The sequence below is a fragment of the Tenrec ecaudatus genome, chromosome 6 (genome assembly GCF_050624435.1).
Source record: "Tenrec ecaudatus isolate mTenEca1 chromosome 6, mTenEca1.hap1, whole genome shotgun sequence".
In the NCBI taxonomy this organism is placed as follows: domain Eukaryota; kingdom Metazoa; phylum Chordata; class Mammalia; order Afrosoricida; family Tenrecidae; genus Tenrec; species Tenrec ecaudatus.
Genome location: NC_134535.1, coordinates 53,425,160 through 53,450,919, shown reverse-complemented (window position 1 = coordinate 53,450,919; position 25,760 = coordinate 53,425,160). Strand labels below are relative to the sequence as shown.

Sequence of the window (25,760 nt, the reverse complement as noted above, 5' to 3'; positions counted from 1 at the left end):
GTACAAGAGTAGTATTAAAACCCATATGTTTGTTATATTCTAACCATAATCAAAATCAAAGAAGAATAAAAAAGCAACAGTGAATCAAATTTCTGTAAGATAGGCTTGAATCCCTTGTGAGAATATGATGCTCACATGTGTTTCCAGCTTTTGACAAAATTACACTCAGCAAGGAGTCAAGAAAAAACCAAAACAAAACTGGTGCCTTGTATACAGAGGTACCTGCTCTACCAAAAAACCAAACCAAACCTGCTGTCATCAGGTCAATTCTGATGTACAGCTATCCTATAGGACGAGGAGAATGGCCCTTTGCGAATTTCTGAAGCTATAAATCTTTACAAGCACAGAAAGCCTCATCCTTCTGTGAGGCAGCTGGTAGGTTTGAACCGCCAATATTGAATTCTTTTGCTCTTGGTCAGAGAACAGGAAACTATTTAGCATGTGGCAGAGAGTGCTATTAAGCCAAGATTATTAAAATTCAATGTAGGAAGGGCTGAAGAACCTATGTTTTAAACAAGTGCTCCAATTCCCCTATCATCCTTAGGCGCAAAATTTAAGATCCACTGACGTTATGAGGATTCTCTTGTTTGTAATGCAGTACTTCTCAATTAAATTATCAGACAACTTTACAATCTGAATTCATATACTGGTATTAAGACTTTTTGAAATGCTTTGTAGATGATTCTTGTATACAGCTAGTGTTGAGAACCACTGATTTATCATAAAAGCCAATTGAGGTAAAATAACTTCCCTTACTAAAGTTTAATTTTCTCTCCAGTTAAAACATACCTATATACACATATTAATATCTATATCTACTCATCTTGGGAGACAGCATGTTCAGATTGAATTGACAGACTTGCATTAAAATCTGGATCTGCCACTTTGGAACTAATGAACTTAAAAATAACTTGAACTTAAAAATAACAAAAAGAGCCTTGTTTTCCTCATCTTTAAAAGAGCAAAAAGAAATATAGAGTACGGATAAAACTAGGTAATGCGCTATAATATTTTCAGTTCAAAAGTATAAATATTTCAGCTAGCAAGAATTTCATGACTTAAAAATTGTTTGTTTGATTTTTGCACTGTAAGAGAATTTTATTTAGATGCTCCTAGGAAGAAAAAACTCTTTTACCCAGCCACATGGGGTGGGGTGGGGGTTTCTTGTTCCCCCACCTTTTCTCTCTGCTTAGTGCACATTGAGCTTTAAGGAGTCCCACATGCAAGAAGAGAAATGTTGACCTTAATTATCACTCAGTTAATGTTATGTCCTTTAGAATCCAGTGTACCCAATGGCACAATTGTTGTGCTTTAGAGAATGGAACAAAAAGGAGGTTTAGTATTCACTTTACCTAGAACCCTACATGCAAAGATCAGGCTAGAAAACAGATGTCAGGCAGATACTAAGAGTCACTGATAAGTCCTATAATTTCATGCAAATAATTAAAATGTTCTTTGAAAACAAAACAGGTCTTGGCACATGTAAGAAGAGACAGGCAATGTAGGAAAATTTTACTTCTGAGCTTCACCACAGACAGATGATTTGTATTGCATTGGATATTCATGCACATCAAAATGAAATCTTGTTGCATCCCACAAGTAATAGTGTTTTGCTGGATTGAAATATAACTAAGACAAAGGAAAGTACCACAATATTAAGGAATTTAAAAATACTCTTTGGTCTTCAGGCAGTTACCTGAAAAAAAATGGGATACTTACTTCTCTGACTCAAAATCTCCTTGTTCTTCAAATTTTACAGTGTGTCTTATTAATCTCCACTGTTTAATATCAGGTGTTGGATTCCAGAAAACCTCTGAATTATCAGTCTTTTTGTCATTAATAAAAACTTCACTATCCTACATGTAAGGAAATTAAAGATTAATATAAAGAATTAAACTTTATTTAGAAGGAAATTATGCAAGATAGTAATATAATAATAAAAAACATTTTCTTCCAGCTACTTAATTATTTGAAGTCAAATATTTCTTTGAACACAAATTTAACTCATATTTTTCTAAACCTCCTAATTAAATATTTTAATAAAAATATTCTTTAAGATTAATTATATAGTACAAATGAACTTTAAAATTTGCTTGATCACACCAAAAGTTTATAAGATTCTACAAAAGGTGTAATTAGACACATTTCAAACCATTTTACAATGACATGCGCAGCCTCAGCTGCCACCTCATAATGATTACAGTGGGACAGTGTTCGCTGCAGAGAGTGAGCTGTGGTTTACTGTTTACGTAGTTAATATCTGGATAAAACAACTTTAAAAAACCCCACAACTCTTATCATAATCCATACATTCATCCATTGTGTCAAGTGTATCTGTACATTTGTTGCCATCATCAATCTCAAAACATTGCTTTCTACTTGAGCCTTTGGTATCAGCTAATTTTTTCTGGTCTCTTCCCGCCTCCCCTCCTCCCTCATGAACCCTTGATAATTTATAAATTATTATTATTTTGTCATGGGATAGAAAAACTGTTAAGGCACTTTCTTAGCACTGAAAAATTGAGTACAATCTTAGGAAATTTATTAATAAAAAGAAGGCTTTTTTATTCCCCTAAATGACATTCATATACAATTAACAAAAAATTTTAGAAACCATATCTGACCTCTTAACTGAGCATCTAGACCTAGTTTCATTTTGCATCACATTTCTCATTTGCTCATTGTTATAGGCAGAAAATAGCATATATTCAATGTTCACAATGAGTGAGCAATTAGACAGAACCATAATATTTTTTAAAATATTTTTTAAATGTTTAAGCTTCTCTTAACAAAATTACATAATAAATTTGTCTGCAGGGAAGTTGATCAAAGTCATTATTCTCATCTACCACTATTCCTTTTCCATGTTTCTCAAAAGACAACCTAAGTCGACACAGAACTGTGCCTCTGCCTTCTATGTAAGCAGCGGTACAGTGCCATGGGTAAGAGCGCAGGCCTTGAAGCGCTTGGGCCGCGATTCCTGCGTGGCCATTCCTTTTGGGAAAAATTCAAAGTTTCTGGGCCTTAATTTTCTCTTTTGGAAAATGAGAAAAGTAATAGTACTCACCTCATAGTGTTGTATTAAATCAATTAACATGAGTAGATTTTAAACAATAGCAATTTCAATTGTTTTAAAGTTTTGAAAAGAGTAAATACTATATAAAACTAGTATTTCAAAATAGCATCAAAATCAAACTATGTAGTAACTGAACATATTTTGTTGAATAGCTTATATCGAATAGTGGTGTTTTCATAATTATTAAGCATGATTTTTATTTTAAATGTAATTTTATTTTTTCACCACAGAATAAAATCAGTTTTGAAAAGCTAGTATATAAAAATACTTACCCAATGACCTTCCAAAGTAGCTAGGACTTCTTTTCCCAATTTAAGTTTCCCTGATATTTGATTAACACAATCACTACTACCTAGAAATGGCTTTAAAAAATGTTGAAGAAATATTTTAATTTTAACATGTTTACACACCATGTAGACAAACAACAAGAAAAGCAATTTTCTAGCTATAGTGCTCAAGTGATGAAAAATCTGGCAGAAATTTTAAATTAGAGGAGATTAGAATTTGTTGCTATCGAACATTTATAAAATAAGATTATGTAACATCCGAATAAACACACATACTGAGAAAGATCACAATGATACAACTGACTCAAGTCCTATGCACTCTCCTAACTCTCAAGGCTGCACCCTTTTCATTTTCATCAATATGGTAGTACAGTTAGAAGTAGAAGCTCAACAAGTCAAAAAGTTAACGGGATTACTGAGTCATTTTCTTTCATACCAAAACAAATTACGATAACCAATCAGAAATAAAAAAATCCTCCAAGAAATAAAAGTAGAAGGAATATACACTGAGTCACTGTACTACCTTAAAAATGTCTCTCCCTAGAGACAAAATCCTGATGCGTCGATCTAACTCTTTTTTGTTAGGGCAAAGTTACTGATTAGCTGCTTATCAACACAGAAATTCAGGAATAAGTAACAAATAGTTATACATATTTTTGTCTTAACACAGTTCTATAACAACTATTAACACTGTAAAGGGGGTCTCAATTTTACTTTTTCATTTTCAGGCTACCTTTCGAAAGGAATCTTCAAGAAGATCCCCACTCCCCATTCACAGACCATGCACTATTTATTCCTCAGTGAGGCCACTGAGAAGTGAGGTCTGCATCCTCTGCCCTTGAATTTGGGTGGGTTACTACTCTTCAAACGACAGATGATGGTGGAAGTGATATACTATAACTTGTAAGAAGAGATCCTGAAAATTAATCCCCAAATGTTCACCTACCCTTGACGCCCACTGCTTAACAAAGAGTCCTGGTAGAGTAGATTAAGCCTCAAGCTGCTTACACAAAAGTCTACCGGCAGCTCTGAGTTAGAAAGATGAGGCAATCTGCTTCTCTGCAGATTTACAGGCATGAAAACCCCTGGAAGCAGGTCTACTCTGTTCCAGAGGGTTAACAGGAGTCTGAATTGGCTTTACGGCAGTGCATTTGGTTTGGCCCTATTCTTCATATCATTGACTTATGTGACCTCTGTGTTCCTTGTCTTTAAACATAAAGTAAATTATGCTCTTTATTCAATATTTATAGCACAAACTCAAAGCCCAAGCTCACTGCCATTGAGTTCAGGCAGACTCATAGTGACCCTATAGGGCACAGCAAGATTGTTAACTCTTTATTGTGGTAGAAAGTCCTGCTTTTCTCCCATGGAGAAGCTGGTGGCTCTACACTGTGGACCTTGTAGCTAGCTACCCAAGGCATAACCACTGTGTCACAGAACTCTATTCAGAGCAGCTCAGAGCTTACTGTCCTTGAGTTGATGCTGACTCATAGGGACGCTATAGGACAGGGCAGAACTGCCCCTGTTGGTTCCTGAGACTGTAACTCTTTATTGGAGCAGAAAACCCCATCTTCTCCTGCACAGCGGCTGGTGGCTTCAAACTGCTGACTTTGCGTATTACAGCCCAAATCATTACCAACCACTCTGCCACCAGTGCTCCTTATTCATAGCATAATAGCATAATTCCCTTAAAGGTGATACCTCCCTATGAATCTCTACTAACATTTAGTTTGTTTTATTTTAAATTTCATTTAATTATTTTTTAAAATTTGTTGTTGATTTCAATTGGGCAAAGGTTTAACAAACAGATCAGTTCTCCATTCAACTAACCTTTAGTTTGAATTCAAGTATTGCACTGTATCCAGTTTTCTGGCATGTGATACTGACTGTCCCCCCAAGCTCCAGTGTCATTGTGCCATAAAGAATGCCTAAGGAAAGGGAAAAGGACACACGTTGAACAGAGAGTGCAGTGGGTTACAGCAATTAGAGCAGCTTTGTAATCTAATTCCCTTCCAAGTGCTATTTATAACTGTGCACTCTGTCTCACCCAATAAACACTTATTATATAAACATAAAGTTGGCTCCATAGGATGCTTGGATATAAGTCAAAGAAATAGCTCCCCAAATAATTTTGTGGCATAATGTCAGAGAAATTCTGGATTTAGCAAAGTTAAATATATGATATTGAACTTTGTGTATGTTGTACATTGTTGGATTAAGGTATTAAAGCAATCTTTAATATGCAAATACACAATGCTAATTTCTCACACAGGAACAAAGTATGCAATATGTACTACACTTGACTACAGAACTCTATTTGTAAAACACTTTGTGGGAACAGTGGCTACAGGAACACACTCTGAAAAACTGCAGCCACAGATGCAAAGATGGGAAGCCTAATAAAAATAATATTTTCAACTCTCATTTACAGAGGGTTATCTCTTTTCACATGCAAAAAAACACCCAATTTTTCCTATTGTTAGTTGGATATGGCATGGGTATTTATATTGTATATCAATTTATTTATTCCTAATGATACAAAACTTGAAAACATCTCATCAATATAATTCACAAATTTAGATAAGTTACTTCATGAACTACACGTGAAGCTCTATGAATCATATAGCAGAGGCTAAAAGTTGGCCACTTTTTTACCTAGTAAACAGGTAAATGGAAGAGTGAATGGAGTCAGAAATCCTAGATTGCAGACTCAGCTTTTTAACCAACTAAGGAGTTTGTCTTGGGTAAGATTATTACCCCTCCCAATTTTTCATCTGCAAAATGCTGTCTAATATATAATTTCTATATTTTCATGAATCATTTCTTAAAATAAATGAGAATAACACCAAAAATCTGTTTTAAAGAAATCAGTTGGAAAGAAACTGATAAAGGGCAAACTGAGTATTTCAGCTGATGTATACTTGTTAAAAGTGCACAGTGCAAAGCGCACACTTCAGAGCTTGACCCTACAACACTCTACCTGTGTAATGCTGAGCAGTTAGTTAACCTTTGTGCCTCATTTCCTCACCTCTGAAATAGGCACAATTATATAACCTTTTAGGTTATTGGAATTATTAAATGAGTTTTGAATGTTAAGTACATAAGATTTGCTGGATGCTTGACCTGAATTGACAGTTATTATTTAATATTCTAGCCTGTACTCTAAATAATAAGTGAAAAAAGCATTCATTAACTTTTAAGAAGTTGTCAACTGTTAAGAAAGAAGATTTAAAAGGATTTGGAAAATCAAACGGCAGTAAATTAAAATTTTAAAAGGATGATTTAAGAGGAGGGAAATCACTAAGTATTCTGAAATAATGGGTAGTTTCAGCAAACTTCTAACCCCGTACATTAAGCCAACAAAAAAAGAGATTCCAACACTGTAAATTAGTCTCTTCAGAGTAATGTATATACCATAATACATTTATTAGTGGTGAACTAATTCAATAAACATCCAGCAGATGACAGCAATATTCTTCAGTGTTTGCAAATTATGTTTTCTAACAAAATACAAGGCTAAATCAATCAATCTCAATACCACAATTTATGGCTTCATAAAATATACTTAAAACGATTTTAAAAATCTAACTCAAATAAGGAAAAATTTACCTTTACAATGAGCATACGGCATTGTCATTACATAGTCTTCACCTCTATTCAAGAATGTCAACCGTGCTTCTCCCTCTAATATTGCAGATAAGGAGTTTCCTGAAATAAATATTGTTTATGAAGTTTCATGACACAAATTCAATCAGTTCCAAACAAACAAAAAAATAAATCCAGGTCTACCAAACATGACATCCTCAACAGAATATCTTAAAAATGTCTCAATCCCAATATGCCCAAAACATGTATGCACTATTATAATTTTAAGATCTATTTAATCTGCTTTCCTATTCTTGCAAAATAATCATGTACTTAAAAAAGTTAACAGTTATATGCTTCTTTTATTTTATGAGGCTTTTAAAGGAGAACATCCACTAAAACAATGACTGTTTATACAGCTTAATTTGCCCATTTTATGTCAAAATACTATTTCTTGTCTGTGACTTACATTACATATCAAAATAATAGAAAATAAAAAATACCTGCCTTAAATACAATCAATAAAACGTAGCAGGATTTTCTTTTAGTCCTTTCTTCATATTTATTCCCTACCTAGCCTCGGCATTACTGAATTACCTCCACTCTTCACTGCTCGACGTGGTCAGGTTCAACTATCCGATCACTACGAGAAAACTCTATGATGATGCCAGGGGCTTAAGTGGAGAGCAAATGTTTTGAGAATGATGAGGGCAATGAATGTACAAATGTGCTCTACACAATTGATGTATGTATGGATTAGCCCCTAATAAAATGATTTTAAAAAAAAGGAAAACAGTTCTATGATGAATTTATACATATGTGATAAAATATGAACCAGCCCTATCTGTATAATCAGCAGAAAACAAAAACAAAACACACTAAATACTAGAAGAGAAAGGCCATTATTCAAATAATCATGGTACTTAAAATTACATATATATTTCCTTTTGGAAACAGCTTGAGCTATTGTCAAGTAAAACTTCACCAGAAACTACTCTCTCAGAAAAAAGATGGAAGCCAGACGGAACTTACCGTAGAACTTGGACTTAGCCAGGATACTACCACTAAGGCAAAATCCATCCTTTCGGTTACTAACATAAAAGGCGGATATTGGTGGATGATGGGACACCTAATTAAACATTGGGAAAAAGGTAAGTGCATTATTCGATTATAAAAAATTCAACTCTTAAAAGCACACTATAATAATGAGTAATAAATTAATGTAAGCTAAGTAGCAATATTAAACAGTTATGCTTGTGGTATAACCAGCTATCGAGGAAACCCGCCTCCCAAATGTGTTTTGCAGAAATAGTGGTTTATTACATGACATTAGGTTATAAAAGATAATGCAGTATTGTATCTATGGCTACGAAGAGGGCCATGGGGTGAAGGTCTGAGCACTCTTGTGAACAGACAAGTGAATGAGTGTGGAAGACAATCTTCCAGCCCAGAAAAGCCTTGATGCTGTGGGCTGGCTGATGTAACACCATGAAACACGCTAAGCCAGAACAACTCAGCTAAGCAGGACCCAGCTTCCGTGAACTCACTGTACGAGATAATAAATATTTGTATTTGAAAATAACAAGTTTTGGTGATCATTTTTACTCGGCAATGAATGACAGATTACAGTGGTTATTCTTTATATGGAGTGCTGAATAAGATGTAGGAATCTAACAAAAGCTTTGAAAATGTAATTTTAATAATCCAGTATCTATACATTTCTACATCTTATATTTTTGAAATGCAGATAAAACTAAAAATCAAATTCTATGCAAGCTTTTCAATTATGTGAAGAAATATTGTGAACTTAACATGCAAGGGGCATAATCATAAATTTAAAAACCATTAATATAGATGAGTCGTTTCAATCTGAGTGGGTAACAAATTCTCAAGGGTTAAGGGCAAGGTTTTTCAGGTGACACATGGTGTAATCCTCCTTAACCCTCAAGGTAAGAATTATTATATTAAAGGACCATTAGTTACTGAGGAAAAAACACCATATTCTCAAGTTTCAATGAATAGGCTAGACTGAGAATCATAAGTAGAGATGAATATGATACAAAAAGTGAATTAGAAATGTTAGTATGGGCAAATAAGAAACAAGCCAGGACATGCAAAGCTTTACTTTTTGCAGAGATTCCATGACTGCAATATGACTTAAATGTTTATCAAATATTCAAGAAGTGCAGTTAGTCAAGAGTGAGTTTAATGAGTTAATGTTAACTATCAAACATATTTCAATAATTTCCAGATCAATTTTGCTACTTGTAACATGTATTTTTTAATTTCAATTTTTTCTTTTAAAAATCACTTTATTAGGGGCTCATACAACTCTTATCACAATCCATACATCCATCCATTGTGTCAAGCACATTTGTACATTTGTTGCCATCATCATTCTCAAAACATTTTCTTTCTACTTGAGCCCTTGATATCAGCTCGTTCCCCCCTCCCTCCTTCAAGAACCCTTGATAATTTATAAATTATTATTATTTTGCCATGTCTTACACTGTCTGACATCTCCCTTCACCCACTTTTCTGTTCTCTGTCCCCAGGGAGGGGGTTATATGTAGATCCTTGTGATCAGTTTCCCCTTTCTATCCCACTTTCCATTTACCCTCCTGGTATAGCTACTCATATTATTGGTCTGGGGTTTTATCTGTCCTGGATTCCCTGTGTAACATGTATTTTTAATACCTGTTCAGCAATATAAAAAGTTTTGCTGTTTGTTCTGGGATGAATCCATAAACAACGAAAAGTCTCACCAAGTATAGGATTATAAGGTTTCTTCAGTCCCTAGTAAAAAACACACAAGTTTCAAATTACAAATATGGAAGACACGAAATAATTTTTTCTTTCTTTCTTTTAATAAATCATTTTATTGGGGCTCATACAACTCTTATCACAATTCATACACACATCAATTGAGTAAAGTACCCTTATACATTCGTTGCTCTCATCATTCTCAAAATTCGCCTTCCACTTGGGTTCCTGGTAGTAGCTTATTTTCCTTTTTTCCCTCCCCTCCCCTCCCCATTCCCGCCTCCCTCATGAACCCTTAATAATTTATAAATTATTATTTTATCTTATCTTCACTGCCCGGGGTCTCCCATCACCCACTTTCCTGTTGCCCATCCCCCAGAGAGGAGGTTACATATAGATCCCTGAGATCGGTTACCCCTTTCTACACCCCCTTCCCTCCTGGTGTCGCCACTCTCACCGCTGGTCCTGGGGGTTCATCCGTCCTAGATTCCCTGTGTTTCCATATCCCTACTGCACCGCTGTGCATCCTCTGGTCTAACCAGGTCCGCAAGGTAGAATTGGATCATAATTGGCGGGGAGGAAGTGTTCAAGAACTAGAGGAAGGTTTTGAGTTTCATTGTTGCTACACTGAACCCTGAGTGACTCATCTCCTCCCCACGACCCCTCTGCAAGGGATGTCCAGCTGTCTACAGCTGGGCATTGGGTCCCCATCACGCACTCCCCTCATTCACGGTGATATGATATTTTCCCCCCCTGCCTTTGTTGTTTAAAACCTGGTCCCCTCGGCCCTTCAGGATCACACATGTTGGTGTGCTGCTTCCATGTGGGCTTTGTTGCTTTTGGGCTAGATGGCCGCTTGTTTACTTTCAAGCCTTTAAGACCCCAGACTATATCTCTTAATAGCCAGGCACCATCAGCCTTCTTCACGACACTTACTTATGCACACATTCGTCTTCAGTATTTATGTGAGGAAGGTGATCACACAATGATGGTTTTTGTTCTTTGGTGTCTGCTACCTGGTCTGTTCAACACCTTGTATTCACTTAGTCTGTGTGCTTCTTCTCTGGGTTTTGTTGCTTCCGAGCTAGATGGCTGCTTGTTTACCTTCAAGCCTTTGAGACCCCAGACGCTCTATCTTTTGATAGCCTGGCACCATCAGCTTTCTTCACCACGTTTGCTTATGCACATGTCTGTCTTCAGTGATCATGTCGGGAAGGTAGGTATCATGGAATGACCATTTAGCTGAGTAAGGTGCTATTGTATTGAGGGAGTGTGCACAAGGAGGCCCAATGTCCCCCTGCTACCCTCCTATTGAACCTATAAATATATGCACATAGGTCTATTTCCCCCATAATCATGAATATATTTACATATGTAGATGTTTGTATTTAGGCTTCTATGTATTCCCTTTGCTTCCTACTCTTTTCCTCTATTTCCTTACGCTTTCCTCCTGTCCCACTACCATGTTCAGCCTTCATTCTGGTTTCAGTAATTCCTCTCAGCTACCTTGCCCTTGGTCACTTCCTACCAGTCCTCCCATCCCCTCCCTGGCACTGGTTTTGAACCACTTGTTTTTCCCTAGTCCCTGTGTTGGCCAACACATCCTCCTTTCCCCTACCTCCCACACTCTCATGTCCCTCCGGGACTGTTGGTCCCGTTATTTTCTTCTCACATTGTTTGTCCAGCCTATCTTATCTAGGTGGACCTGCAGATATAGTGATATGTGTATACAAATGCAGATGGCTTTGACAGCACCAAAGTGGCACAGAAGAACATGGCATCAACAGCAGCAACACCGACCTGCTGTCACACAAAAAAGTCAGTGACATATGCAAAATTTAAAAGAGAAAAAAAAAAGAAAAACAAGACAAAAAGACAGCAAAAAATAAAATTCTGTTAGTAGTTTGAGGTCTGTTTGTTGGTCTTTAGGAGTGTTTTCCGGATGAGTCTGGTGGGGTGCCACGCCCTGGCCCCAAAGTCCATCCTTTATACTTCCCTCGGGATCTCTTTGTTCTGCCTCCCCGCTGCTCCACTGCACTCCCCAGCGTTTGCCTCAGTGTGGTGGGGTCAGCTCAGTCGCACATCCCCCACTGTGTCTCAAGTGCTGTCCCATGTAGGGCCATGGGTCAGTGCAGGATGTCACATCTCACCGTGGGGCCGGCTGTATGGTCCTCTCTGTACAATGGGCCCTTCGAGCTGGGCTATCGTCCTGAGCTTGGTGGGCCCAGGTGTGCTCGACACGAAATAATTTAAACCAGCCAAAACAAACAACTGTGCCATATGGGAAGCATCCATTACAAAGACTGCACCACAGATGAAGTGGAATAAATTACTTCAACCACAGCACAGATCTAAAACGATCATGCCGTTTATAATTTTCCTAACTCGAGATTCATTACTATAATTATTAATAAATGCATAAAGCTACCAAAGCTAAAGAAATTAAAAGAACAGTACCTTTGGCTTTTTATAAAATCCTGACAAATACCATTTTACTACTTTCTTCAAACGGAAATATGGATTTTCTTCAAGAGCAGCCCTAAATGACAAAAAGAGTAAACTCAAATTAGTACAAAATGTATAAAAAAATTTTCATTTATCAAGCCGAGTGATTCCCGGAAGTGAGATTATTAGATCAAAGAATGGATACATGTATGATATTTTGGTCAATACTGCAAATCTCTCTCAGAGAAAGGCATTATGCGAGTTTGTGTCTCAGATAAACTAGAAGAGCTTATGTAAGAAGATAAAAGGTGAGCCGGGTATAAAAGTTTTAGGGCAGCTTGTTTATTTTGTTGTTGTTTTTAGCTTGTTTGTTTTTTCTTTTAAGGACCACTTGTAAATATGATGAACAAATGTGTTTACTGTAGCTTGTGGATCTATACTTTTCTTATTTTGAATGAGGTTTACAATGTTTAGGAGTTTTTCCCATTTCTTTATTTCTGAACTATCTGATCATTTCTTCACTCCTTCTCCAATTAGGTTGTTGATCTTTTTCATCTCAATATCTAGTTGTTTTTATTTTTAAAAGGATAAGCACTTGGTCTATCATAGGATTTGTTTTAAAAATACTCTATTTTGTCAAATGTCCTTTGACTCACCTCATAATTTTCTGCAATGTTGATTAATACAATAGAAAAAAACCTGAGTATATAAATTATGTAGATTTAAAAAATCAGGTCACACTATGAGATATCAATAGCTTCAAAACCACGGTGTCTTGAAATATCACCGCCACTGCAAGGGGGCATCAGGTGAGGCTTGAAAATTTGTTATATTTTAAGGTTTCTCCATGAAACTATTGGGATGAGGTGACAGTTCTTGCCTCATTCCTTTAAGCCTACATCTGTCTAAAATCGTGCGAGGATAGAGCTGGCAGGAAGAAAAGTGAAGATTGGAGTAGGGAGTAGAGAGTTAAGCCAAAAGGCCGTATCCAGGGACACGCTGGCTGTAGTAAGTGGCATGTAGGAATGTGGTAAGTATAAAAAGAAGCACAAGTCCCAGGTAAGAACTTAACAGAGGACTTGGACAGAACAAGCAACACCAATCACCACTCCCCATGGTGGGTCAGTGATAGGTTAGGGAAGCCTGCAAAAGCAATGCTGTTAGCTAAGACACAACTTGTCAATTCTGTCATGCAAGTCAGTTTCATAGATGGAAACATTTTGGCAAAGCAGAAAGCATACTTTTGTTCTTATTAAAGAAGTGAGCAAGAGGGGGCATACATCATTAACGCCTGATTTTGGCAAGGCATAATAGCATGTAGAAAATCCCTGAAGCCAAATCGTATCCTCTGTTTAAAGAAATAAAGAGTCTACTTACTCAGATAGGAAATCTGCATGATAGTAGTAATCAGACAGTTTATCCAGGAAAGAACGGGGCTCCAAAATAAACGTGGGCAGAACTACCCTGGACAGGTCCATACCAGGGCGGACTTGTTTCAACAATGTCCAGATAAGACTTTTGTTTTCTTCAGACACAGTTTCTGTCTGACAAGCCTCACCTGCCTTTAGCAATTAACAAAATTAATCATAATTATTTAACACAAAAATATGTAGACAACTAATGTTTGATATATATACTCTACACAGGGTATTTCAACCATTCTTTTTTCCCACTGATAAAATGTGGCTTTTACTTTATTTTTATTAAGATCTTTGCACAAGATCTTATTTTTTGCACAATTACCAATGATGGTGTCATACATGATGGATGACGTGTGGTACAAAAAAAAAAAAAAAAGGAAACAGCCCCCTCTGAAGACAAAACATACAACTCTCTTATTGCTTTCCTGTCTTTCCAGACTGTCTACCGAGGCAATTACTGCTAATTTCTTTGTGTACATAATTTAAAAATTAAGATCAACTGGTTCCTTAGATTATTAAGAACAACTGTTTGAGAAAAAATGGTTTCAAATGAATGAACCTTTAAAGTTATAAATGTCAGCACTCATTTTTAATAAGCAGTCTTCCTGAGATGCAGGAGCCAAGTCTACATGGGTGTTTTATAATGAGTCTTTTAAAACAAAATAATTTAAAAAGGTGGCCAATTGTCAAGAGGTTGATTTTGACTCATAGCAATCTCATGTGTATCAAAATAGAATTGCGTTCTGTAGATTGAAGGTATCTCTGCGTGACTTTGAATCTTCAACCTTTCAATTAGCAGTGCAGTAGTCACTTATCCCAGAGGCCCAGGGACTCCACGAGGAGTCTTATTACCGGTTTATTAAAGGAGTCATGATGTCAAAATGATGGCATTCGAGCTGCTGTCTGCTTTCTATGTGTGCTTGGAATCTTAAGCTACACTTGTTTAACCTTATTCCTTAACCAGGATTTATTTATTTTAAACATCTGAAATGATTATGTTGCAATTAGGACTGTTTAACATTTATTCGAGCAAATTCAGATGAGCAATCAAAATCCTCTCATAATGCCACCCACCACTCAGAGAAACTATGTTTATGGTTCTGGCTATGTCATACTTTAGTCTTCTCTCCAGTTATCAGTTTGGAAACAAAACACCCTATAGACACTTTTCTGTATCCAATTCTTCTCAGACATCTTTCCATAAAAATGCATTTCTATTAGTCTACCATTATGAATGTTACATGACCCATTTGTTCAGAGTGTAACGTGACCTATTTTTTCATAATTTCCCCAATTAATTGTCACATTTTTCACATCATAAGCAGCATGGCAAATATCTTTGTATTCTTTCTTCATTTGTTAATACTTGCCTTGAAGAGGAATTTTTAAGCCAAATATTTTGTTTATTAAAAATTTTTGCTAAGTTGCCCTAAACTATTTCTAACAATTTCACATCCAGGCTTTTTTTTTTCATTTTTGCCAACTGGATACATAATTATGACATATTGTAATTGTTGGGTTGTTTGTTCTGATTCATAATGTCCCTATGTACAACAAAATGCAGCATTACCCAGTCCTATAGCATTCTCACAATCACTGTTATATTTCAGCCCACTGTGATCGTCATGCTATTACCCTGTGTCACTGAGGGTTATCTTGTTTTTTTGCTGAATCTCATGTACTCAAGTATGATCTCCTTCTCCAGAGGCTGGTCCCTCTTGATATAACATGTCCAAAGTACAAGAGAAATTCAGCTATCCATGCTTCTGCCTGTACTTCTCCCAAGACGGATTTATTTGTTCTCTATCAGTTCATGATATATTCAATATTCTTTATTAACACTATTATTCTAGTTTTTCTGTACACATGCTTAGGCAGGCTAACCACGAGGTCTGTTTGGCCCCTTAGTTCTTTGGACTAATTTTTTCCTTGTGTCTTTGATTTTTGTATATTCTATTTTGCTCTAGATAGGGAGAAGCTAAAGTTGCACCTTCCCAAACATTCCTAACACTTTGCAAACTGGCTATTTCAAGCCAAAACTATCCCATGCAGTCAGCTGCTATAAAGACTTATATTGCTTTTAGGTTTATAAACTGTATAAACTGTGTAAGTGCAAACACGATTTAACTTGCGACAATTCAGCAATGTTAGGGCACAAAAACACAAGTATACTCATGGCTGGTAAGCAGTGTGTTAATCAACACAGTCTATAGGTATAACATTTAATTTTAAAAGATAGTACGAGACAAAGCTATTGATATACATAAAAGAACCATTACAAAAATGCTTTAATCTCTATTACACTTTCTTCTACAGGCTAGCAATATTAACAAAGTTTGAAACTCAAGTTTCCTTCTAACTTACTTTACACCTGGTTATATGAAATGGTTGTCTTTTAATATTAAATGTAAAGAAAATGTATACTTTGTATTTAACAGACTATACTGTCATATAAGCCAGCATATCTGCTTATTGTTTACAAATTCTAATATATTTTAATGCATTGCCATTAAAAGAATAAGATAGCACATAAATATTGTCTTTCAGGAAGATAAGTAATTTCACTTAGAAAAAATTCCCCAAATTAGAAAATCAAAATCTCAGATTAGAATAGATTTTTACCTCTCCAAGTTCTTCATGACTCTGCTCAGAGTAGGTGGTCTCTTTCAAAGGCTCAACAGGCTCTGGTTCAATATAGGAATCATCCTGCCTTTCTGATGTATCAGTATCACTTTCTTCACTCTTCCCCATCACTTCATTATCAGACTCATCATGCTCCTGATCATTTTCTTTATCAGATTTATCAGAATACATATCTTGGTCTTTAAAATGCTGTCGTTCAATTTCACTGTCATTTAATCTTAGAGAAAAGAAATCAGGATAGATAGAAGAGGTTAAAATATTTAATAAGAATGACAGGTAACAACAACAACAAAAAAGAATGACAGGTAACTTTTGAGAATTTACTATGTGCCAGACAGTTAAGTATTTTACAAGCCTAATACAGTTAATCCTCAAAATAGTATAACATTAGTATAACTATAGCATTACTATCCTCATTTTACAGATTAGTAAATGGAGGCAAAATATACTCAATAAAAATCCTCAGGATTCTTCCATGTGGGCTTTGTTGCTTCTGAGCTAGATGGCCGCTTGTTTATCTTCAAGCCTTTAAGACCCCAGACACTATCTCTTTTGATAGCTGGGCACCATTAGCTTTCTTCACCACATTTACTTGTTCACCCACTTTGGCTTCAGCAGTTGTGTCGGGAGGGTGAGCATCGTAGAGTGCCAATTTAATAAAAGAAAGTATTCATGCATTGAGGGAGTGCTTGAGAAGAGGCCCAAGGGCCTTCCGCCACCTTAATACTTAACCTATAAATATAGACACATAGATCTATTTCCCCATCCTCATATATATATTTGCATATACATGTCTTTGTCTAGACCTCCATAAATGCCCCTTGACTCCTAGCTCTTTCCTCCATCTCTCTTGATTTTCCTCCTGCCCTACGATCGGGTGGTCCCGAAGGGATCAGTTATCAGGCATCAAATACAAAAAATCATATCATTGGCCGCACACCTCCATGATACAATCGCTGAAGACAAACGGGTGCATAAGCAAATGTGGCGAAGAACGCTGATGGTGCCCGGCTATCGAAAGAGATAGTGTCTAGGGTCTTAAACGCTTGAAGGTAAACAAGCGGTCATCTAGCTCAGAAGCAATAAAGCCCATATGGAAGAAGCACACCAGCCGGTGCGATCACGAGGTGCCAAAGGGACCAGGTATAAGGCATCATGCAACAACAAAAAAAGAATATGTGTGTGTGTGTGTGTGTGTGTGTATATATATATATGCCATAGTGAATGAAGGGGGGAGTGCAGAGTGGAGACCCAAGGACCATTTGTTGGCCACTGGAGATCCCCTCAGAGGGGTTTAGGAAAGGAGATGGGTCAGTCAGGGTGCGATGTAATACCGATGAAGAACACAGCTTTCCCCCAGATCCTGGATGCTTCCTCGCCCCAACTACCATGATCTGAATTCTACCTTACAGGACCGGATAGGGCAGAGGTTGTACACTGGTGCATAGGGGAGCTGGAGGCACAGGGAATCCAGGGTGGATACCTTCAGGACCAGGGGTGTGAGGGGCAAGGTTGGGAGAGTGGAGGGTGAGTGGGTTGTAAAGGGGGAACTGATTACAGGGATCCACATGTGACCTCCTCCCTGGGAGAAGGACGGCAGGGAAGGGGGGGAAGGGAGACTCCAGATAGGGCAAGATATGACGAAATAACAATCTATAAATTATCAAGGGATCGTGAGGGAGGGGGGAGCGGGCAAGGAGGGGAAAAAAAAAGAGGACCTGATGCAAAGGGCTTAAGTGGAGAGCAAATGCTCTGAAAATGATTAGGGCAAAGAATGTACAGATGTGCTTTATACAATTGATGTATATATATGTATGGATTGTGATAAGGGTTGTACGAGCCCCTAATAAAATATTTTTTAAAATCCTAAGGATTATTAAAAGAAGACATTCTGAGCTCTTTACTTCTTTACAACTTTAGGCTAAGATTTTCCAAGACCAACATATTAGATGATATCTTGCAAGATTTTTGTTTTGTTTCACAAATCATTGCTTGGATAAGTCTCACTGTTACTCTTGGTCTGAAGAAAAAAATTCACGCCAAGATCACCAGATTCTAAAATAAGCTCAAACAAAGTGTGACTTTCTCCTTCTACAAAGGTCTCCAAAGTCACCCAAAATGCATTCACGAGTGAAAAGGGAAAATGTAAAAGGCAAAAAATGCTAGCAAAGGTCTTTGTCAACTCTAGTCAAAACTTGACAAAGAGGCTTAATCTTGCAGCAAAATTCAGGGAAAATTCAAATGGAAAATTTTCCTCTGAAAATTTCAACTTAAAAGGATGGACATAAATGAATGAATGGACTGATAGTCTAAAATTTCCCAGGTCTGCTATGCCTTATGATACTTCTACTTAAAAGTGATTAAATAATTTTCACAAAAGGCAAACAATCAAAAGAAACAAAAATCACAAAATCAAAGTTATTTAGAAATATCTTATTTCTAGAAGTATCTGTGGGTCGAACATATAAATTATACATGGATGAACATTAAAAAATTTACAAGCAAATATATGCTGCCTTTATATAATTGACATTTTAACAATGCCCAAAAAGCAGAATAGAGCAGAAAAAATGTTCTATTTGGTAACTATTTTAGTCTTCATTTTCCAAAATCTTCATTTGTTTGGGTTTTCAAAACAAGGAACTTTAATAGAAATTCATTTTTGGGGTAATGTTGTCTTTCTCACCATTTACAAACATATTTATTTAAAAAGCAGCTTACAATTGCTATTCTGCATCCTTCCCATTTGCTGCTGTTAGCGGCTTATCAAGCATGTTCATCCCGGCGCAAAGGAACAACAGCACACTGCATAGTCCTGGACCATTCCCACGATGGGGTTTTCAGTGGCTACTTTTTAGAAATGGATTGCTAGGTCTTTTCCCCTCCTCCATCTTAGTCTGTCAACTCCACTGTACTCTGTTCAACATCATAAAAACAGAAGCCTCCACGTCCAATGTCAATCTCTAGAAGGCACAGTCTCGATCTTAGCTCATTTTCTTCTTTTTAAAAATCATTTTATTGGGGGCTCTTATAGGTCTTATAACAATCCATACATTAATTGTTATCAATCACATTGTGCATATATTGCTGTTCTCATTTTCAAAGTATTTTCTTTCTACTTGAGCCCTTGGTATTAGCTCCTCTTTTTTCCCTCCCTCCCCGACCTTAGTGAACCCTTGATAAGTTATATATTATTTTCATATCGGACACTTTCACCATGTTTCTGCTGTTTGTCCCCACGGGTATGTGTGTTATACTTCAATCACTGCGATCAGTCCCTCTTTCTCTCCCTTCTTTCCCCATCGCCCCTCTACCCTCAGGGTATCTCTAATCCCATTACTGTTCCTGAGGGATCTGCCTTGGATTCCATGTGTCGAGAGCTCTTATCTGTGCCAATTAATGAACATGCTCCATTCTAGACAGATTGGTACGGTAGAACTGGGTCATGAAAGTGAGGGGGAGGAAGCACCTTTAAGAACTAGAGGAATACGTGTGTTTCTATGACGCTGTACCACAACCTGGCTGACTCATTCCTTCTTTGTGACCCTTCTCATTTGCATTTATATGATTGTTTGTTTTGGATCTTCTGATGCCTGGTATTTGATCCTGTTGACACCTCGCATGATCACACAGGTTGGTATGCTTCTTCTATGTGGGCTTTGTTGTTTCTCTGCTACATGGCTGCTTGTTGATCTTCAAGCCTTTAACACCCCAGACACTATATCTGATAATAGCCGAGCACCATCAGCTTTACCACATTTGCTTATGCACCCATTTTGTCTTCAGCGATTGTGTCAGGAGGGTGAGCATCACAGGATGTCAGGTTATTAGAACATAGTTCTTGCATTGAGGGAGTGCCTGATTAGAGGTCCAATTTCCGTCTTCTACCTTAATATTTAACATATAAACATATGTACACAGACCTATATTCCTATCATTATATTAACATATTTACATATATACATGCCTATATTTATAGCTCTATAAATGTCTTTTGCCTACTCACAGCTGATTTTCTGTCACATAACTGAATAAATATACTGATTCTATTTTGTGAAACTTACTTCCTCTCATTCCTTATAGTGCCCACACCATTTGAAACCTTCTCTAGCAAGCACCTGGGATTATCGCAATAGTCTGGCTTTCTGTCTCACTACTCTTCAGACAACAGTACACATCAATCTTCCACATTATATCACTTTCTACGACCCATATAGAATAAAATATAAACTCCCTAGCATTACATTAAGGGTTCCTTACTTACCTTTCTATCCTTATTTTCTCCATCTGCTCTTCTTTGACCCTTGTTCTTGTAATTGACTCTGAATCCAAATTGAGCTATTCTTTACTGTACATATGTCTCCCCTTCATGTTCCAAAAGTCTCTCTAAACTTCATGGCATATAGTTTCTTTTTCCAATAATATACTCTCCTTGAAATATCCAAAATCAAAACAAAACCGCAAACAAACAAAAAACAAACCATCCTGAAAAGATGAGGTCAAATGCCAACCTTCACATCCGGAGCCAGATAAATGGTTCTCTTCTTTATATTCTCCTGAGTCTATACTACATTGTTGTTAGGTGTCATCGAGTTGGCTCTGATTCATAGTGAAGACTATGAGAGGGGAGCTCAACAAATGTCAATTCCCTTATCAGTTGTCCCCTCACGTCCCTTTGTCCCTATCTCATCCCATTCAAGCTACAGGTGCTTGGCACTGAAATCAATCTTCAAATAGGGCTTCAAAGGAACAGAAAAGGTTAGAAATGGAAGTGTTACCAAGCATCGAGGGTGATATCCCTGTTCGGAGAAGCCACTGCACAGAGAGGACCATAGGGCCGGTTCCAGCTTGAGACATGACATCCTTTCACTGACCCCAACACTACAGAGGACAACACTGGAGACACAGTGAGGGAAGCGTGTCTGGTCTGACTCCCCCACACAGTGGGGCAAACCACAAAGCGAGCATAACAGATCAGCAATGTTAGAAAAGCCATAAAGTCCCCGAAGAATCCCAAAAGTAGATTTCTGACTCAGGCGGCAGTACTTGCCACCTCACCAGACCTGGTTGGGGGATATTTATGAAGGCCAGCAGACAAACCTGAACCTATTTATGGGTTTGTTTTTGTTAATATATATGTCTTTCTATATAAGATTGGAAGATAAACAATCCTGAGGAGAAAGCAATGGACTGACGGTTTGGGGGAAGGAGTCATGGGAGAGGAGGAGGTAGGGTGGTGGTAGTGGTGTAAAGGGGTGATGAACCAACAAACTCATAGAAAGGGGAACAAGAAGGGATCTAAAATCAATGGCAAGGAGCGTGTAAAGTGCCTCGTGGGTCTGATCTATTGTAATGTAGTCAAGAGGAATGACTGAGTCAAATGAAGGGTAAACATGATAGTGGGGCAGGAGGAAAGTAAAAGGAAAGAGGAAAGAGCTAGAAGGTAAAAGCAACAGAGAGAGGTATAAATATAGATATGTAAATATAATATATATAGGGAAATCGGTCTATGTATATATATTTGTATGTTCTAGTATTAAGGTTAGAAGATGGACTTTGGGCCTCTACATAAGTCTTCCCTCCACACAAGAACACTTTGTTCTAACAATGGGCGTTGTGTGATACTCACCTGGTCTGACACTATCGCTGAAGAAAAAATGAGTGCATAAGCAAATCTGGTGAAGAAAGCTTATGGTGCCCAGCTAGTAGAAGATATAGTGCCTGGGGTCTTAAAGGCTTGAAGTTAAACAAGCGGCCATCAGGCAGGGAAGCAACAAAGCCCACATGGAAGTGGCACACCAACCTGTATGATCATGAGGTGTTGACGGGGATCAGGTATGAGGCATCAGAAAATCCAAAACAAACAATCATATAGTTGCAAATGAAGAGGGTCAGAGAAGTTCAACAGAAGGGCAGATTGTATTTTATTGTTATGAAGTGGAAAGGCTGCCCATATGATGTGATCTTTAAGATCTGTCTTAAAGAATATATAAGGTTATGACAGGAAAAAAAAGAACTAAGAGGAGCAGAAACCGTCTAAAACAGAGACTATGATGCACAGAGGCCAAGTAAAGAGCAAACACAAGTATACTTGGGTAAAAAACAAATAGTTCATATTGGCTGTAGTCAATTAAATACATTCCTACACTTATAAGAGCAGCAATGAGGCTTTAGGCCATCCATATCTCAGAAAGATGACAGTTTTACTACTAGATATGAACGGGGTACCCCCCCAGAAAAAAACATTTTTCCCGCTGCACTACTAGCCTCAAGCAACTTGCTCCAGTTAGTGCTCCCAGTCGTATAGCCGGGGAAGGTTCTCTCTGGTCACAGTGAATTTTCTCATAAAAGCAATTTTGCTTGAACTTTGGTTTTGTGGTGGCCAATGTGGCTGGCTGTAAAATTTTGATTCCTGCTCAAGAAAAATGTCTCAGAAAGTGTCATGTTGAACAAACCTTCAAGGACAGCTCTATGGGAAAAACTCAAGTGTATGAGCGGTTTCCTCATTCCAAAAATGGTAATATGTCAACTGAAGACAAATATTGTTCTGGACATCTGTCAACTTCCTGATTGGACAAAAGTGTCTACAAAATTCATGTACTCGTGTTCGAAGACCAACGACAGGGGGAAGTTTTCTGGACTATTTTTTGAGCTCAGTTCAGCGAATTTAATAGAACATTTGGTAATGAGAAGGTTCGCTGTGAAATTTGTGCCTCAGATTTTCACTGACCAGCAAAAAGAACATTGAGTGGCTACAAACCATGCTTTGAGAGAACAGCTCCATTACTGGCGACCAGACATGGTGCTATTCTTAGGACCCCAAAGCAAACAGCCATCAAATTAGTGGCAAATGCCATCGTCACCCTGCCCCAAAAAGCTCATCAAGTGAAATCAAAGATCATGACGAAGCTCATTTATTTTTTCGATGTGAGGGGGATAGTGCATTTGGAGTTCGTTCCACCATATTATACTGTTAATCAGGCTTTCTATTTAGAATATTCTGAGGTTCTGAAAAAGATTGCATAATCGTGTTCTACAAAAAGGCCTGACTTGTGGCAGATGGGGGACTGGTTCTGCCACCACAACAATGCACCTTCTCACACACCACTTCAGTGTGCTGGCTTTGTCAAAAAATAGTATGCCTCTTTTGCCTCACCTTACTTCACTCCAAGAGATGTTTTTTTGTTTCTGAGAATAATGAGGGACATGAAATGGCAGCAATTTGATGACATAAAAGAGGTGAAGAAAAAACAAAAAGTAAGCCTTCCAAACAGATGAGTTTGAAAAATATTTCCAAGAATGGAATCACATATTTGACAAAGGAATTAAGTGTAATGGAAGGTACTCTGAAGGTAATAGGGTTATTTTGTTAAAAAAAATTACATGGCTTTGAAAAAAAATATGTTTTCTGGGGGGGTATCCCCTTTACACTAAAAATTTGAAGGCTGCCAATGAATCTAGTAAATAACACAATCTCGAAGGTAATTACCATATTTGTGCTAATATCTACTTACTGGAAGTTGTCACCACTGTGCAGATTGTTAGCACGTAATAAGCCATACAAAGTCACATGTGTGCTCTCTGATGAAATGCTCAGGTCATGTTCTTTACCTTCTCTGATCATTGTACGCTTAAGAAGACTAGAACATTTCAAAGCCAACTCCAAAGCATCCATCCAGCACCTGCCTAGAAGAACACAGATTCAATAAGAAGGATGATTTAAAAATTATACAAATAACATTCATCTTAATTTAGCTTACTGTTAACTTTAAACACAAACAAGTATCTTCAAGAAACATGTAGTGGAAAATTCATTTTATTTAAAATAAACATCTATGTAGAAATATTAAAAATATTTAATGTTTCTACTTAGGTGTTTATTTAAATCTCAAAGAGATATAGTATTAAGGTCTAAAGGGAAATTCTTTTCTTAGAATGATTAACAGGTATACAAAGAGCCAAAGGGCTAATTTTCTCTAACAGTACACAGATCAAAGGTAAATTTGCTAAGATTTCAGTTTTATTAGATACAACATGCAGCAGGATGTACAACCTAACCTAAAATAAATGTATTTTATTTTTAAAACCTTAAAACATTAATATGCAGCATAACTTGAAAATAGGAAAAAGTACATTAAAACATACAGGAGTATGTTTCTACTGAAAACAAGCTATATGGAATAATATTTCATTGTTTGTTGGCGATTTATCTGCAGGCCTAACATCTATTTTCTATATATTTTCTATATGTGAGCTTTTATTTGGTATGAGCATTTTTAATAGTAGTAAAACCTCTGTGCAGTACTGCCAATAAATGGGATATTAGTTAACTGAAGCAATGATTTTTGAGTGAAAAATTAGAATTATATGCACGAGGAAAGTGTCAGTGGCTTTTAAAATTCATATATATTGGCTAAAATATCAAGTAAAATATTTCCATACCCAAAGCTTATGTCTATGATATACTGATGTTGAAAAGAATCATCTGTAGAAATACATTTCTAAAGTTAACAACATTGCTTAGGTTAGAGCAGTTTAAACTATGAGACAAATGTGAAGTATAGATCCATTATTAATTATTAAAGATATTAGATTTTAGATAAATATATTTTGCTGCTGTTCTGTTTGCCTCATGAATTAAGTATTAAATTATTAGGTCTACAATAAAATAATTTTATTTGAAATTTTGTCTTTTGAATTTTTTTCTTATGAGATAAGTACCACTACCAAAAACAGGGTCTGTGTGCCTCATAATTGTTAATTATAAAACATAAGCATTATTAAATATTGCTTTAAATGACAGAACATAATTGAATAACCAGAAAGGACATTAGCCAATTAATTATAGATCTGTTAACAGCAGAAAATACTACACTGCTAACTCCTGACAATTAAATGATTAATGATTAGGATGCATCTGCTATAAATGCCATAGTAAAACAACAACAAACATTCTCAAAGGATAATGTAACACTTAAAAACTTGAATACCTTCTTTTATTAAATTGGAACTCTATGATGCTCACTCTCCCGACACAATGGCTGGAGCCAAAGTGGGGGAACAAGTAAATGTGGTGAAGAAAGCTGATGGTGCCCGGCTATCAAAAGAGATAGTGACTGGGGTCTTAAAGGCTTGAAGATAAACAAGCGGCCATCTAGCTCAGAAGCAACAAAGTCCACATGGAAGAACACACCAGCCTGTGTGATCGAGTGGTCCCAAAGGGATCAGTTACCAGGCATCAAAGAACAAAAAATCATATCATTGACTGCACACCTCCATGATAGGATCGCTGAAGACAAATGGGTGCATAAGCAAATGTGGTGAAGAAAGCTGATGGTGCCCGGCTATCAAAAGAGATAGTGTCTGGGGTCTTAAAGGCTTGAAGGTGAACAAGCGGCCATCTCGCTCAGAAACAAATAAGCCCACATGGAAGAAGCACACCGGCCAGTGCGATCACGAGGTGCCCAAGGGACCAGATATAAGGCATCATGCAAAAAAAAAAAAAGATATAAGTGTGTGTATGTATGTGTATTTATGTGT

General features: G+C 37.0%; 1 protein-coding gene across 6 annotated transcripts in view; it reads right to left on the bottom strand.

The window, feature by feature from the left end:
• OSBPL8 (oxysterol binding protein like 8) overlaps positions 1-25,760 on the bottom strand; it is a 200,135-nt gene that overhangs the window by 10,030 nt on the left and 164,345 nt on the right. For all 6 annotated transcript variants that reach the window (XM_075551253.1, XM_075551254.1, XM_075551255.1 and 3 more), the window contains 10 exons: positions 23,735-23,906; positions 16,200-16,437; positions 13,534-13,718; positions 12,169-12,250; positions 9,646-9,744; positions 7,981-8,077; positions 6,973-7,071; positions 5,194-5,291; positions 3,349-3,438; positions 1,720-1,856 (listed from right to left, as the gene is read on the bottom strand). In XM_075551253.1, the coding sequence (XP_075407368.1) occupies positions 1,720-1,856; positions 3,349-3,438; positions 5,194-5,291; positions 6,973-7,071; positions 7,981-8,077; positions 9,646-9,744; positions 12,169-12,250; positions 13,534-13,718; positions 16,200-16,437; positions 23,735-23,906 (1,297 nt within the window). The remainder of the gene's footprint in view (positions 1-1,719; positions 1,857-3,348; positions 3,439-5,193; positions 5,292-6,972; positions 7,072-7,980; positions 8,078-9,645; positions 9,745-12,168; positions 12,251-13,533; positions 13,719-16,199; positions 16,438-23,734; positions 23,907-25,760) is intronic.